This window comes from Ambystoma mexicanum, chromosome 4p, assembly GCF_040938575.1.
Source record: "Ambystoma mexicanum isolate Mex_15411 chromosome 4p, UKY_AmexF1_1, whole genome shotgun sequence".
NCBI classification, from domain to species: domain Eukaryota; kingdom Metazoa; phylum Chordata; class Amphibia; order Caudata; family Ambystomatidae; genus Ambystoma; species Ambystoma mexicanum.
In genome coordinates, this window is record NC_090927.1 from 1,089,550,022 (window position 1) to 1,089,565,089 (window position 15,068).

At 43.0% G+C, this 15,068-nt stretch overlaps 1 protein-coding gene across 1 annotated transcript in view; it reads left to right on the top strand.

The window, feature by feature from the left end:
- LOC138453641 (pantetheinase-like) overlaps positions 1–15,068 on the top strand; it is a 395,191-nt gene that overhangs the window by 272,128 nt on the left and 107,995 nt on the right. Inside the window, exon 5 of the mRNA XM_069606674.1 lies at positions 446–819. Within this exon, the coding sequence (XP_069462775.1) occupies positions 446–819 (374 nt within the window). The remainder of the gene's footprint in view (positions 1–445; positions 820–15,068) is intronic.

Here is a 15,068-nt window from a genome sequence, read left to right on the forward strand (position 1 = left end):
AATGTCTTATTTGACATAGAGATATCATCCTGTATGGTATTCAATTTAATGTAAGAAATATATACTGCATTATTTCTTATATTCATTTGAGTGTAATATGCATAGTTTCTCCAATGGGAATATGTGTTGAAAATGCTTTTTTATGTCTCCAAAGTCCCCTTATACATTATGGAATCAAGTAGATGGATATACTATTAAAGCTATACCTGGAAGAGCATAGATGAGGGTACACAGAGCGTTGCACGGCAGACCTATGTGGCTCTTCAGCTGACTCCAGTGGAAGCTTTATTCATATGTTTCGCACAATCTGATCTTCCAATCTTCTTTGTTCAGTCACTCGACCTACATCACTGATTCCCTGCCTTTGTTACTTCTACTATGAAAGAGTTAAAAACGCCTTGTTGCTGGGCATGCTACTTTCCAATCATTTTTATTTCCTTTTCAGGGAGTGGTGTGTTCCCCCTTAATGGTCCTGGATCATATTATTACAACAGCAAATCTGAAGAGGGTCACCTTGTGATCTCACAAGTGAACTGCTCTACCCGCAATCCAAAACCGTTCCATTCTACTACCAGGTGGAACCAGTATGCCACAAGCATCCCAAGATTCCCGAAGGGCGAGAATGATTTTAGCGCATTGGTTATATATGACAACTTCACCTTCACTGAGCTTAGAAAGGCACAGGGGAATTACACGGTCTGTCATAATGATCTGTGCTGCCACTTGAGTTACAGGATGGAGGATAAACGAGCGGATGAAGTGTATGCGCTGGGAGCTTTTGATGGGATGCATACAGCACAGGATCCATTCTACCTTCAGGTAAGCTGTATCTTCATGATCACTTACTGTCATTTGTTTATACAGCATAGCTCTCAAGTTTATTCCCCCATTGTTTGCATCCCTAGCATTTTAAGGTCCTCTAATGTGGGAACTATACCAGCTTTTAAACAAAACAATTATTACAAAATCAAATGTTGTAATTCTTCATCTAAAGAATGCTTGGATCTTAATCTTACAAAAAAACAAAGCAAAATCATGAATTGGACTTGGAAACACTTTGTAAAAGTACAATCTAAGTAAGAGCACAATGTGGATCAGACCACATCAGACACATGCAACCACGTGGCATATACAGAACTTTATTTGAAAACATAATTAACTGCAGGATAATGGCCATCACAGAGTAACTTCCATAATTCTTCCCACCATTAGGGAAGGAGTGAGTATATATCAAATGCGCGAGAATAAAAACTATTTTAATGAAGGGTATTCACATGGAACAATATAAGATGAGGACATTTTATTAAGGTGTGTGGCGTGATATATCCAAACTTTCTTTATTAATAAAAATGTTGGCACGTGTATGCAGGCCATTTATAAAGAACCAGCAGATTACAGGCATTAGGCAAATTGAAATGCTGAAACTATATTTCCATTTTGTTTGCATTTTCCCCCTCCACACACGAGCTCCTTTAACATCCTAGCATGTTTTTGGATGACTTGCCACATATTAGAAAAATAGACAATTATTATTTATTTATTTGTTTTTGTTCAAAATAACTTTTACACACCATAACATCAATAACTCATTCATCAAACCATCATAATTAAAATTTAAAAAATGATTCAATTCATTCATCCAAACAACTAGTTAATAACATTCCCCATTTATCATACCACTAGGATCTTATGCTTTACAAATTACTGATAATAAACAGAACTATTTCTTATATCTGTTACCGAGACCTAGGGCAAGTGCAAAATACAGATAAATCCTTTAAAACCTTTAGAACTTTATCACTTGTACCAGAAAGATCCATTTGACATGCTTACAAAAGAGCAGAAGAAAATAAAAAGGACAGGACAGTGCATTGTCTCAGAGTCTGTATTCAAGCAGTAGGCCCAGAAATCGCCTGTCTTAATAGAGTTGTAGCGGTTCATAAAGCGGCCCAGTGTGCACATGTAGGTAGAGCACAGCTCTCTGCATTCGATGAATACATGCTCGGCAGTCTCTAGCTTATCTTTTAATCTGCATATGCAACAACCTGTTTGTTTTTTTCAGTGGGTATTTTAGTATAAATAGCTTGGGTCACCAATAATGGGAGTTGATTTATACGAAGCCTTAGGACGAGGTTATGAACAGCTGGGTTGGGACTAGGTAATAAATATGATTTTGGTTTAAGAAAAGCATATGTTACACAACTCACATATTTAAAATTGTGTCTGCAATTCAAATATTTGTAGTTATTACTCCAAGCCCAGCGTTCGGCCTTGTACTTAAATATACTTTTCATGCTCTCATGTCGAGTACCTCTGTAAAAATATCAGACCCACTCGATAGAGGTGAATCATTCTTTGCTGAGTTACACAAAGCTGGGCGACCCTGAAGACTCACAAGCATAGCTGCTTGCCAGCATGTAAAGCAGTGGACACACGGGATGTAGCAAATAATTAATATATAACAACCCTCTCCGTATCATCGCCTGACATCCAAGAAAAAACAGCCCTACTTCCAGGCGTATGTAAGCCATTGGAGTCGAGGGGGCCAATTTCAACTTTGATCTCCAAGTTACCCTCCAGCACGTTTAACCACTTGAGGTCCCCCATAGACAGGGCTTCCACGCCGTATAGTATTGTAGGGCAGAAACATTGATTGTAAAGCCCTAGTATTCCTTTAATTGTAAAGCCTGTAGTTTGATTAGCAAATGTATTGATCAAAAAAATTAATTGGCGGGCTTACTTTGCTTTCTTTCCCTAATATTTCTATAATCACCTTTTACCCTAAGTTCCAGACCCAGATATGGGTCTTGCTCAACGTAATCAATCTTTCCAATTTGAGTATATAATGAAACACGGTTTATTTTGTTTCCGACAATGACCATAGCTTTCATTTTATTCATATTTATACACAAGTGCATTGCGCTGGGCATATTCTAACAGGGCCTGGAACATGGCTCGAGATCCACCCACCATGAGGTTCACAGGACCAGATCGTCCGCTTAAAAGCAGACATGAAACAAAATGTGTTCCCACCTTGACTGGGAGACCAACCGTGTTCAGAATCTTTGGTAAGTCAGACAGGTAAAGATTAAACAACAGGGCAGCCAGCACGCACTCTTGCTTGACTCCCCTGTGTAATCCTACTTTTTCTGATGGGGAGCCATCCCTGTCTAAACGTATCCTCGCTACTGTGTCAGTGACCAAATCTATCAGGATCGATAGCAGACACTCAGGGCAGCCCAGTTCCATCAGCTTCTGCCATTGAATAGAGCGGTTTACCGAGTCGGAGGCTGCACTGAAATCAACAAAGATCATATACAGGACAGGGTTGCCTCTGGTCGCAGCCTCCCCCATCATCTTATCCATCAACCTGATGTTATGGGTGGTGGGCTGATCCTCCTTGAAAGCCCGTTTGTACGGGGTCGAGAATATTATTGTCAGCCACCCACTGCTGTTTAGCGGCCAGGACCAAAGCAGCAAATAATTTACCTGTCACGTCTAGCAAAGAGAGCGATCTATAATTAAACGGTACCTCCCTGTCTCCCTTCGTGTAGACAGGGAGTAGGATTGCCTCTTTCCAAGAATCCGGTATGATTCTTTCTTGGCACACCTTATCAAATTTGGATTTTTAATATTCTTGACAAAAGCCCAGGGTCCGCCTTTAGGACTGCATTTGATAGCCCATTTGGCCATGGGGCCCTGGAAACTTTTATCGAAAATATAGCTTGGAAGATCTCGCCTTGCCCCATGTGCAGCAGCCAGCCTCCTCTTTGAGCCACCTTGGCTTCAGTATCAGGTTGAATCCCCCTTTCATCTTTCAGGTGTTCGAGCCACCTCTGTTCTCAATGGGATTAACCAAGAGTTTTCTTTGGTCACCCTTGGCTACTGAGAGCATCTGCCATATAGACCGAGTTTTTCTGCAGGACAGCAAACATCCACTGCCATTGTAGTTTTTTTTTCAGAGAGGTGATGCCACTTGAACCCCTGCCTGTACGCTTGTTTTAGTCATTTTCACCTTCCTGATATTTCGTCTTAGTGTACACTTTGCGTCGCAAATCTTAGGGTCAAAGGGAAGTAGGTGTTTTAACGAGGCAATCACTTGACCCACTGCTCCTTAGCCACTTCGCTTGGCAGGAGTTTTAATCGTCCTTCCATTTAATTCCTGGTAAGCTGTCTAAATGTACAAGGACCACTGAGACAAATCTGTCTACCTTTTGCTATTGCCTGGGCGATGTTCCTCTGGGTCTGGGTCCTCTGGGTCCAGCGCAAGGAGTTTCCTGTATGGTTTACTTCCACACCTGACCCTCCTTTATTCTGCTGGGGGGGTCTCTCCCATTGTTAATGACAACACAATAATTGAATGGTCACTAAAGACTATCACATACGTTAAGGGACTCAACTTGCTCTGCACATGCATCACTTCCAAGGTAATAATCCAAAGTGGATTTCTTACTACCCATCCACCATGTGATCTGTCTTGGACAGTCCCCAATCTTTGTTCCATTGAACATAATTCTTTAGCCCCTTCCTTGATGACTGGAGCTAGGCAGGTATCGCCCCTGGCAATTAGAAGGTTTAAGACCCGCTATTATGCTTACGACTTCTTCAGTAGTTACCGATGAGAAGTGGAAGGGCGAGCATGAATGCGGATGAGAAGTGGACAGGTTGCGTGAGTGAGCGTTAGGAGCAAGACTGTTCTTTTTTAGCTCAATTTTGTTTTGCAGTAGGGCTTTTTTGTCTGAAAGAGCTTTCTGGATGTTGGCACACCATGCTTTGTCTTTAGTGTAATCATCAGAGGGCGGTACAGCTGACTCCAGTTCTCTTAAAACACAAAATAGCTTTTTAGTTACAGATTTGGCATTCTGTATTCAGGTATTATAGATCTCTTATTCATGTATTATAGATCTCGCTTTTAGTATTGGTGATGGCGGCTTTGTAGGATGCCGCAGCAATAGAGAAGCTTTCCTTGTCAAGGGTTGAGAGGGATTTTCTCCAATTGGCTTCGGCAGATCTTTTAGCGTTACGAAGTACTTTTAGATCGGTGGAGAACCATTTATTTAAATGGGCAGCCAGTTTAGCCTTTCTTAATTTTAGTGGTGCGATTTGATTTAGAGCTTGCTCAATGGTGTTGTATAGGTCCACCAGAGAGGAAGGATCCAGATCTGTGTGGTGGGGAGGATCAGTGATGGGGTGTAGTAGAGGGAGAAGGTTGTCAAGAGATATGTTTCATTTGTTCCTCGACAGAGACTGGGGGGCCAGGGCTGTATGAGTGATAATGTGGGTTCCTGTCACTATAGAGAAGGTGATACAGTGGTGATCCGACCAAGCACAAGGTGCATTATTGAGTATTATGGTAGAGCAGTTAAGGTCAGTCAGCCAATCCAGCGTTCTACCTTTAGACTGGGTAGATTGGTTAATACGCTGTTTAAACCCAGTTGTGTGATGGTATTGTCAAGTGTAGTGGCGTTTATATCATTGGAATCATGTAGATCTAGGTTAAGGTCCCCTCGTAGTATGATTTGTAAGCCTGGTATGGTGTTTTGGGTTAGGAGATGGTCGACATCTTCCTCAAAGGATGAGATGGCACCTGGGGAGCGATAGATGAGATGGAGTAGGAGGGTGCGAGTATCGGACAGTGGGAGTTTCACTGAGAGAAGCTCTGCTGATGGAAGGACAGTGTTAGTGAATTCTCTGGGGTTCTGCTGGGATTGGGCTATGAAGGCCATTCCACCACCTTTGCCAGAGTTTCTGTCAGATCGTATGATTGTATAGTTGTGAGGGATAGCTAGCTCCTGCGTTGGCAGCCACCATCCGAGACTTGCGCGATTCCAAGGTGACATATTGTAGTTGGCGTCCTGCTTCTGGCCAGCTCACCAGAACACCAAAGCACACTGTGCACAACACACACTCCTTGTGTGCAGCAGTCTTTAAGCACTTCCTCCTTCAGAAAGGTAGAAAGATTGAGCAGACTCTAACACAGGGACTGAGCACGGCAAACGAGCAGCCTTTGCTCCTCTCTCCTCTCTTCTTCCAAAACACACTATGCACACTGCACGATCCGCATGTTCAGCAGTTTTTAAGCACTACCTCCTTTAAAAAGGTAGAAAGAGTAAGCAGACTCTAACAAAGGAACTCAGCACGGCAAACCAGCAGCCTCTGCTCCTCTCGCTTTCTCCAAAACACACTGCACGCACTGCATGCTTCGCGTGTGTAGCAGTCTTTATGCATCACCTCCTTCAAAAAGGTAGAAAGAGTAAGCAGACTCTAACACAGGAACTCAGCACGGCAAACCAGCAGCCTCTACTCCTCTCTCCTCACTTTCTCCAAAACACACTGTGCACACATGAAAAAGCTTCTCTAACCTTGAACACTGCTGAGTGACAAGGTCCGATCAGGGAGGAGAAGGAATGGGTGACCCACGAAGCTGATGGACCACCATCCTCTCTCTCTTTGATGCTAACCCCATCTGCGACATACATGGCATTCCCTAGGGCATGCCCCCCACATCTAGCCTCATGTGTTAAGTCTCTGCCCAAAACCTCAGAGCTCTGTTGTGGCCCAAGAATCATACCCTGGATCTTGAAATGCCAAGATGGGAGAATTCATGCCACCCCTATCTCTGACCCCCATTCTTGAGTTGGGATATATCAGGTATACGGCTCTGATAGATCGTTGTATTTCAGGGTAATCGGTCTGTGAGAAAGTGTTTGTGTTAAGAAAGGGGGTGGGGTTGAGGTTTTAAGTATCCTGCGGGGTAAGTTGGGGGAAAAAGCGTTGTAAAGAAGGGGATACTGCGTCTCACCCATCAGCGTCCCACTTCCACTCCCCAAGTACCGCCCCATCCAGGTGATTCTCCCGCACTGATCCACCCCCAGGAACTGGATCCAATAGCGATGGCCGTGTCCTGGCCACCTGGATGACAGATCCCCGGGGACTAGTCAGTGAGACACCTTCATGTTTCTCACATACCGTTCCTCCATGCAATGTAGCTGTATTTGTTTCACAGGGGAATCTGGAAAGCAAACATTCCCCTGTTCTTTTCCTTTTCTGTGATTCACAGTAAAACAACAGGGTTGTAGGTCTAGAAACCATTGCATGACCCGAGGGTTGAAGTCCTTGCATTGGCTAATCGAAACTATGGGTGTGTGGTCTGTAATGAGTGTGAATTTTCTTCCTAAAAGGCAGTACCTGAGGTGGATAATGGCCCACTTGATGTCCAAGGCTTCTATTCCACCACAGAGTAATTATTTTCATGTGGGAAAAGTTTCTGACTAGCAACTAAGATAGGGTGTTCTAAACCGTCGCAAATCTGGGGCAGGACCACTCCTAACCCTGTAAGGGAGGAATCCATCTGTAATATGAACTCTTTAGAGAAGTCGACTACCTTCAGGATTGGGTTTTGGCCCATATTCTGTTTTAAGGTGTTATAGCATATATCATCCTCATCATTCTAATGATGTTTCTGGGGTTCGGCATTCTTAAGATTATCTGTTAGCCTAGTTTTTTGTCCGAAAAGCTGGGGATAAACCTATGGTAATATCCTATTAACCCAAGAAAAGCTCTTGGATCTCTTTTGGTCTGTCACAAATCTGTGATAAGACTGCTCCTAACCCTGTAAGGGAGGCGTCTTTCTGCAGTACAAATTATTTTGAGAAATCTACTACCTCTAGGATCGGGTTCTGGCACAGGGTTTGGTTTAGGTTTTTGTAACATATATCATCCTTGTCAGTCCAATGAATTTTCTGGGGTTCAGCGTTTTTTAGTTTAGCTGTCAGCCTAGCTCTCGTGTCCAAGAAGTTCGGGATAAACCTACGGTAATAACCAATTAGCCCTAGAAATACTCTGAGATCTCTTTTAGTTTTAGGTGTAGGGGTATCAAGTACGGCTTTCACTTTCTCGCGTTGAGGTTGCACACTACCATTCCCTACAAAAAAGCCAAGGTATTTCACGGATGATCGGACCAGTTTGCATTTGGATGGATTGGTAGATAGGCCACACTTCTCTGAGAGCTCTCCTAACGGTAAAGAGATGGAAAAGGTGGTCTTCCCAAGTCAATATAAGCTCCACAGAAATCATAGTAGGGCTGTAATATTTTGTCCATAAGCCGTTGGAAAGTGGCTGGAGCCCTGTGTAAGTCAAAAGGGAGGACTTTGAACTGAAACAATCCTAGGTGTGTCAACAAATCTGTCTTTTCCTTATCAGACCCACACACTGGGCCTGCCAGTACCCTTTTGTATTGATAGAAAGGTGGCACTTCCGAGTTTATCAATTAGGTCATCAATGCGTGGCATGGGATATACATAGAAGTCGTAAATGGCATTAACCTGGCGGAAACCTATACAAAACCTCCAGGAATGGTCAGGTTTGGTGACCAATACGATAGGGGAGGACCCTGGGCTTGAAGAGGTTTTGATAATGTTTGCTCTTAATGTTTTATTCAGTTCCTCAACCACTATCTGTTTGCGGGCTTCTGTGAGTCTACATGGTTTCAGATTAACCACTTTTCCTTTAGGTCTTCTAATGTAGTGATAGGTGCCTTTCACTCTTCCTGGTTTCTCTGAGAATACATCGGGGAATGAGAAAATTAAGTCTTTAATTGTTAATATTTTAATATTTTATTTTATTTGTGATTGGTTTGTCAAAACATTTACAAAAAAGAAAAATAAGCCTTCATCACGCATAAAACAAATTATATATAAATAACAATCAATTGCGTATTATAATGTTAAAAATGATATACTAAAAACATCATAAAATAGTTAGACGGGAAAGTGGTGGAAAAAACGGCGAAGCCAAACATGTGTTTCTTAAAATTTCCAGCACATAGAAAAGGTAAAATGATTCTTTAAATACGGGTATTTCCCATAAGTTAACAAAAGTAGCAATCTCTACCCCTTCAGCTATCAATATTGGATTCAGCATTCTTTTCCAAAATTCAGTTAAATCAAATGTTTTAATTGCATCCACAATTGTGTTAAAATAGGAGGTCTGTTCAAAGTGTAGGGAAGGACAATCCATAAACAGATGTTTACTATTCTCTACAACTTCAGTATCATTATACAGGCTGAGTCCAAAGGATCAATGGCACCCCTCCTTATTAATATCTTGTTATTATGGAATAAATTCCACCGAAGGTGTAGTATCATGGAGCGATAATATCTGTTAATCAGAAGAGAAGGGGCTACCAAACCTCTACTCTTGTGTTTATGGGACAGATGTTGCAGTGAAGGAAAGCCTTGTAATGTATCCGTCATGTCTTTTCAGTCTTGATCGTTTAGGGCTATTTTGACCTTTTGCAGCATACATTTCAGAACTCCCACATCCAATCCCAAGTCAGAAAGTGTTAATTCACAATGGGATTTCAGCTTGGATAATAATAAAACCGAACATGACCCAAATTGTCAGTGACAAACCTCTTGCTCTTCTGAATTCAGGATACCCTGGTCAGCTGTGAGAATTTTGCAATACAGAAGTAGAAACTGACATTGTGCATAAACCTTGAGGGAAACAAGCCCTAATTTAAATCTTATGTCTACTAAAGGGACCGTATTAGGCACTCGTAAAACATGTCTCCAGATTTTCCCTTCTATAGTGTCTAACCAGAGTTGGGATTTATTAGGCCATAACTCCAACCCATATATCAGCTTTGGAATTACCTTCCTCTCATAGAATTGTAGGGCTGCTTTAATAGAATAACTTCCATATTTTCTATCAATGAAACTCAATTGGTTGGTTACATTTTTCGCCTTCCAAATTACAGCGGTCTGTATGACTTCAAAGCTGGGTCTTGAAGAGAAGTGATAGCCAAAGTACGTCAAACTGGAGACAACTTCTAATTCTTTTGACTGAAGCAACCATTTGCCGGAGTCATGCTTTCTACCTCCAGAGAGCATCAACACTTATGTCTTTTGTGGGTTTATCACTAATGCATTCTCCTTTGCATAACTGGAGAATGCTAACAGTAGTCTGGGCATCCCGATCTTTGCTTGATCGAAAAGCAAAAAATCGTCCGCGTAAGCCCTCCATGATTTTTTTATTGTACCAAATTTAGGAGGGATTAACGCAGCTGGATTGAGAGTCTCACCAATGTCGGAAACATATGAATTAAAAAGACAGGCAGCTAACAGACAGCCCTGTCTTAGGTCCTGATATGTTGCAACTCTACGTGACAGGTTTCCAGCTTCATTTGATTCCTGTATTAGAATATAAGCAAATAATTAGGTGCAGGAGGCCTGTAGGTACCCCCATTCAGCTAATTTGGACCACAAATTTAGTGGTCGACCTTATCAAAAGCCACAGAAAGGTCTATTGACGTAACGTAGGTTCTTTTGTACTCCAGGCTGATTCTTGTAATTCACGCAAGACAGCTCCACTTATATTGGTGGAGTGGCTGCGCCGGAAAACTGTTTGGATGCGAACCAGTCTACCCGTCTTCTTCGCCCATGTTTCCAGGTGACCCAACAGAGCACTTGCAAAAATCTTACTTTCTACGTCTGAAAGAGCGATCAGTCTTTAATTCATCGGGTCTGACCTCTCGACTCTCTTATAAATGGATCCAGCATGAGACAAACTCCAAGAATCAGGGATCGCTGCCGTATTTATGATGCTTGGAAAAAGTATAGATAGAATAATTGACCATAATTGTGGATCCTTTTTTAGAAGATTTATGGAAAGGCTGTTTGATCTGCGTGCGCCTGAGGATTTGGCTTTCTGAATGCCACAATTTCCTCGGGATCAGGCTTTGTGATAGTCAGGGCAGCTGCTAAATCGCCTTGTATCTCTTTATTATATGTCACCAAAAGATTGATACTGGAATACAAAGTCTTAAAGTGAGAAACCCAGATAGAATCAGGTACAGCGTTAACCTGGGTGCACGATTTAGATTTAATGCAGAGACTGTGTAAATGCTCACCAGCTTGTTCACCTCATCTGTAAAGTTCACAACGAGGTGGTCCCTTGATGTTTGGCCTATAACCATTTGTAGACTAACCAAGCCCCAAGCAGAGGTCAGCAGCAGAGTAGACATCAACATAGATTTTTCCCAATTAATCTTTCAGCCTGAGACTTCCCATAGCTCGATATTACTTTGAAGATGGATTTTTGAGAGTCCTCAGGACATTCCATGAAGAGGAACATGTCATTAATATGCTTTAGGTAGGCATTCAAATATGCACTTGTTACTAGCTTTGAGTGATAATTGACTCTTGGCGAGTAAGAAATGGGGCCTCATTACGAGTTGGGCGCAAAGGGATACCGGGCACCGGTAAGGACACCAGTGCCGGTAATCCCTTTGCGCCCTATTCCGAGTTCCCTTAGCGGGTCCCTTTCTTAACGCCTGGTCCCTTCCTTAACACCTGGTTTTACCAGGCGTTAAGGACGGGACCTGTTAAGGGACTTTAGAGCTAAAAATGGTACCGCAATTTGCGGTACCGTTATTAGCGCCTTCCCATTGATCCCTATGGGGGCTCAAATGGGAATGGGGAATGGCTTTTTCAATGGGGACTTACCGGTCCCGCAAAGGTCGGAATAGACCGGTAAGTCCCCATTGAACGAGGGCGGATTATGTACTGGTATTGGAGGTAGTCATGGCGCTAATACCGCCATGATTACCTCCAAACTCTGAATGAGGCACATGGTCTGCTCTGTGCTTGTGGAGAACAGTACAGGGCAAGTGACATTTTATTCCTGGCTAGTGACTTCCAAGTTGACATTTTTACCCCTCCTTTAAGAATTCTCTGTCCCCTCCAAATTTGATGACGAGTTCTGAAACCAGAATACATATGGTGGGTGACACAGAACAGCTCTGTTTTGTCCTAAAGTAGAACTGCAACTCTGATGAAAACAGACTGAGCACTGATATCCTGGTTTTTGTACCAAGGTAGAGCATAGTCTTAATATTCGCACTTTTTTTGCATTGTTTTTACTATGCAGTTTCTCTGCATCTACCCTCAGAACTATCCCTTGTCATTATTCGGCAATAATAGAGGATTTCAGCAAGAAATCTTGCGTGGGATTGGACCTTCATGCCTCTATGAACACCCACGTAGTCAGTACTGATTAATGGATGTACCATCTCCTCCGGTCCCTGTGCAAATTTCATGACAAGATTTTCGTTACAACATTTATCTGTGAAAGTGGTCTGTAACCATCCTTGAAAGCATAGTGTAAACATAGTGTAAAAAACTGCACACATGAAAAAGGCAGAAAGATATCTATGCTAAATAAAATAAGCGAATGCCCTTCAAGAAGTTGAGGAGCCTATATAATCAGTGCATAAGGGTAAAACCCCAGGCCCTGACTACTTTTCAATGGAATATTATGCCTGCTTCAAGACTGAGGTAGGACTTTAGCAGTGTGCCACAATCAATATTGCTAAAGAATGGGGATGATAACACCTTCCAAACAACTCACATGATTTTTGAATCAAAGGAGGCACTTTTTCAGGGCAGTCATGAATCCTTGTACAGTGGAGGGGGACTTGATGTCAGGTGGTAGAGAGCTCCACTGGTGGGGAGGAAGGAGGGTAAAGGAGCGTGAGCAAGAGGTATTGTGAGGAGGACAAGTAACAAAGAGGTTGTCTAGGGCCTGAGATCTTGGATTAAGGGGATGAGTAGCAGGAGATGGCGTGAGCTATTTACAGGTGAATCATTAAAACCTGTCTCAAGAATAGGGGTTAGCATTGCGTCTGTAAAACACATTTAATTGTTACGTTTCCTCATAACAAAAATCATCTGCTCCACTCAACATATGTCAGCAATGCCCTTTTTCATGCTGCTTGTGCCCAAAGAAAATTGTGCGGCCAGTCTGAACAGTGCATTCCACACTCCCCCATTTCATGCCCTGTGTGTGTCCAGAGGTAATCATGTGGCATGTCCCACGATATGCCAGAACAATATGCCTACATAGCTCTCTTGTCCCTGTTTCATTGACATGCTATCCTCCATCCACCCCTAGCAACCTAGGCACAGGTGTGTACACACACACAAACACTGTGGTTCAATCAATGAGAAGAGGCTACAGGATGAGTCCCAACCAAGGCTAGAGCATGGGGGACCACTCTCTGCAAAGCAATGCTGGCACTGAAGGTGGTACAAGAGGTATCCATCAACTCTTCCTCCCAATCCACAGCCTTGTAAGCATTTCAAACCTTTACAGATGACTGGCCTGATAATAGCTCCCTACCGCAAGACCCACGTGAGTAGAGGGCTGTGTGATTTGTGAGCATAGTCTGCCAAGTAGTGGAGGAAAACATATATGATATCAAATGCGTGGTCAGCAAAGCTAGCCACACGCACACTTGAAGACTGGAAGTGGAGAGAAAAGGGTAGTACTGTGAAAATGGGGAGGCTGAACAGCGAGGCAACCCCATGGCGCAATGGCACAGTCATTGTGTCCGCCATGATAAGGCTGTCTGACTCCAAATTGGCCGGCCCCCTTTCATAGCTTTGACCTCTGGATACAGGGGCCACCTAAAATTCTTCGAAGATTAGTAGTTGCAACTGGGTGCAAAGTGGCAGGTGGGGTCAGCAGTCAATCCCAATCTTTCAATGCTCGGCCCAATTTACCGGATGGTACATATGTTAAAGGGTGCATGGGGTGTTATGTTTGTTATGTGATGGATTGCAAGACGTGTTGAGCGGCAGAGTGAGATAGGAGGTGAGGCGGATAGAGGAGAGTGCATAGTTGAGGAGCAGATAATAGAGTAGAGGAGGTAGCAAAGGCGAGGAGGAGATGCGAGAGCAGGGGAGTTAATGGAGGTGAGGAGGAGTCGAGAGAAAGTAGGAGAGATGGAAAAAAGCAAACACAGAGAGGAAGGAATGATGTTAGAAGAGGTAAAGGATAGAGCGGCAGTAGGAAGGAACAAAATGAGGAAGGCTGTAGGAAAGAGAGAAGACCAAAAGAAAGTAGAAGACCTGGACGATGGAAGTAGGCATATTAATAGAACGGAGGGAGTGCTTAGAGGGAGAAATCAGCAAAAAGAATAGTTGAAAGAGGTGAAAGCTCCTTCATATTCCCAGTGATAGTTTGGCAGGAAATTCAGCATATAGGTTGGTTCAAAGATTGTGAAGTCATGGTGACAGAATACAACCATCCCAGCATCTGAATGGAAGACTCTTAAGACCATCAATAATAGTTAGCAGGGGAACTGACAGACCTGTGTTGGAGGGGAACACTGTTAATAGACTGGGGTCAATCAAGCATAAAGCGTCTGACACCTGACTTCTGTCGGACCACTTAGGGGAAACGGGGTGATGGTTCCTGGTAGCAGTCCATTCTGGAGGACCAATGCAACATTGTGAACCCACATCGTCTGCCACAGAAAAAAACACTGACACCAAAGGAATAGGTTTCCTGGAGTGCATTAATGCTAATCATTCAACGGAACAATGTGTTCTTTAGGCTACACTTTGTTTATTTCTCTCCCGTTGTGATCCCTGTATGACTTACTCCCCAATAATTCATGTTGCAAACTCCAATAAAGAAAAGCAAATTGTAGTAAAGATCCGTCTCAATTTGCCAGTTGATCACTTCGCTGTTACAACACAAAAGTAACACACAACAAGCCCATTCATACAGGCACAAATGATTGTTTTTACACTTACCTTATTTTCTTCTCGGTTGTGGTCGTATCTACTCTCTCCAGCCTGTTTCACTGGCCCAGCCCTTCTTCTTCCTTAAAACCAGCATGCAGGGTTGATTCCCTTCGCCCCTTGCTCCCTCTGCGTCTGACACTATCCCAGGAGGGGGTCTGCATTGTGGCTCTAGCCCTGGCCTGAGACTAGGAAGGAGAGGGAGGTCTGAAGACGTTCATTGTGTCGCAAGAGGCTGAGTGTTCATTCATCTGTGGGACATCGTAAAGTCTGTGACATCACCATCCCTTCACCTCTTGCCTCCCCGATACTCTCTAAAGTGCTGCAAATGTGATCTGTTTTCACCTGGATGGCCTTTTCCCCATGCACTGTGTTATATGTGCATTCTCCTGTGTGTAACCACATACAGTAGCATTAGGAAATTATTTGTAAATAAACAAATAAGCGTTCAGGTTCCATGGAATACAGAATGTATAG